At 23.7% G+C, this 506-nt stretch overlaps 1 protein-coding gene across 1 annotated transcript in view; it reads right to left on the bottom strand.

Moving 5' to 3' along the window:
- The window catches only part of LOC108688793, a gene marked incomplete at its 3' end in the record, with an annotated part of 3,993 nt that overhangs the window by 1,486 nt on the left and 2,001 nt on the right, over window positions 1–506 (bottom strand). The window contains exon 5 of the mRNA XM_018195210.1: window positions 149–382. Within this exon, the coding sequence (XP_018050699.1) occupies window positions 149–382 (234 nt within the window). The remainder of the gene's footprint in view (window positions 1–148; window positions 383–506) is intronic.

The following is a 506-nucleotide window of genomic DNA, read 5'->3' as shown; positions in this document are numbered from 1 at the left end:
TATATATATATATATATATATATATATATATATTCACAAATTTAATTAGCTATATTAAAAATTATATAATAACATAATGAAAAATTATATTTATAAATAAACACATTGATTTTTTTTTTAAATAAAATGTACTTTTGACGTTTATTACCGATCGGGAATTTCCAACATATGACCTATCACACGCCAAAAATGATTAAGTGCTTCTTCCTCTTGTGGCTTAATGCATAAACCGATCGATTTTGGAGTCATTAATATATATCCTATAAAAGCAAATTGTGTGATTGCCATATCTCGTTTGTAAATTCCTCCGACACCAGCATTCTCTGATCTTCTACTACTCGTCTTATGTTTCCGATGAATTACGTTTAACGTTTTGTACAAGCTAACAAAATATAAAAATACAAAACTTTGTGTAAATGTATTTTTTTTATAATATTAGTGTTTTAAAGGAATTTTAGTATTTTATAATATTTTGATGTAGAAGTAAAATTAAAGAATAAATTTGA

The sequence above is a fragment of the Atta colombica genome, unplaced genomic scaffold, assembly GCF_001594045.1.
Source record: "Atta colombica isolate Treedump-2 unplaced genomic scaffold, Acol1.0 scaffold239, whole genome shotgun sequence".
Classification (NCBI taxonomy): Eukaryota; Metazoa; Arthropoda; class Insecta; order Hymenoptera; family Formicidae; genus Atta; species Atta colombica.
Note: the sequence above shows the minus strand (reverse complement) of the source record. Positions and strands in the feature narration are given on the sequence as shown.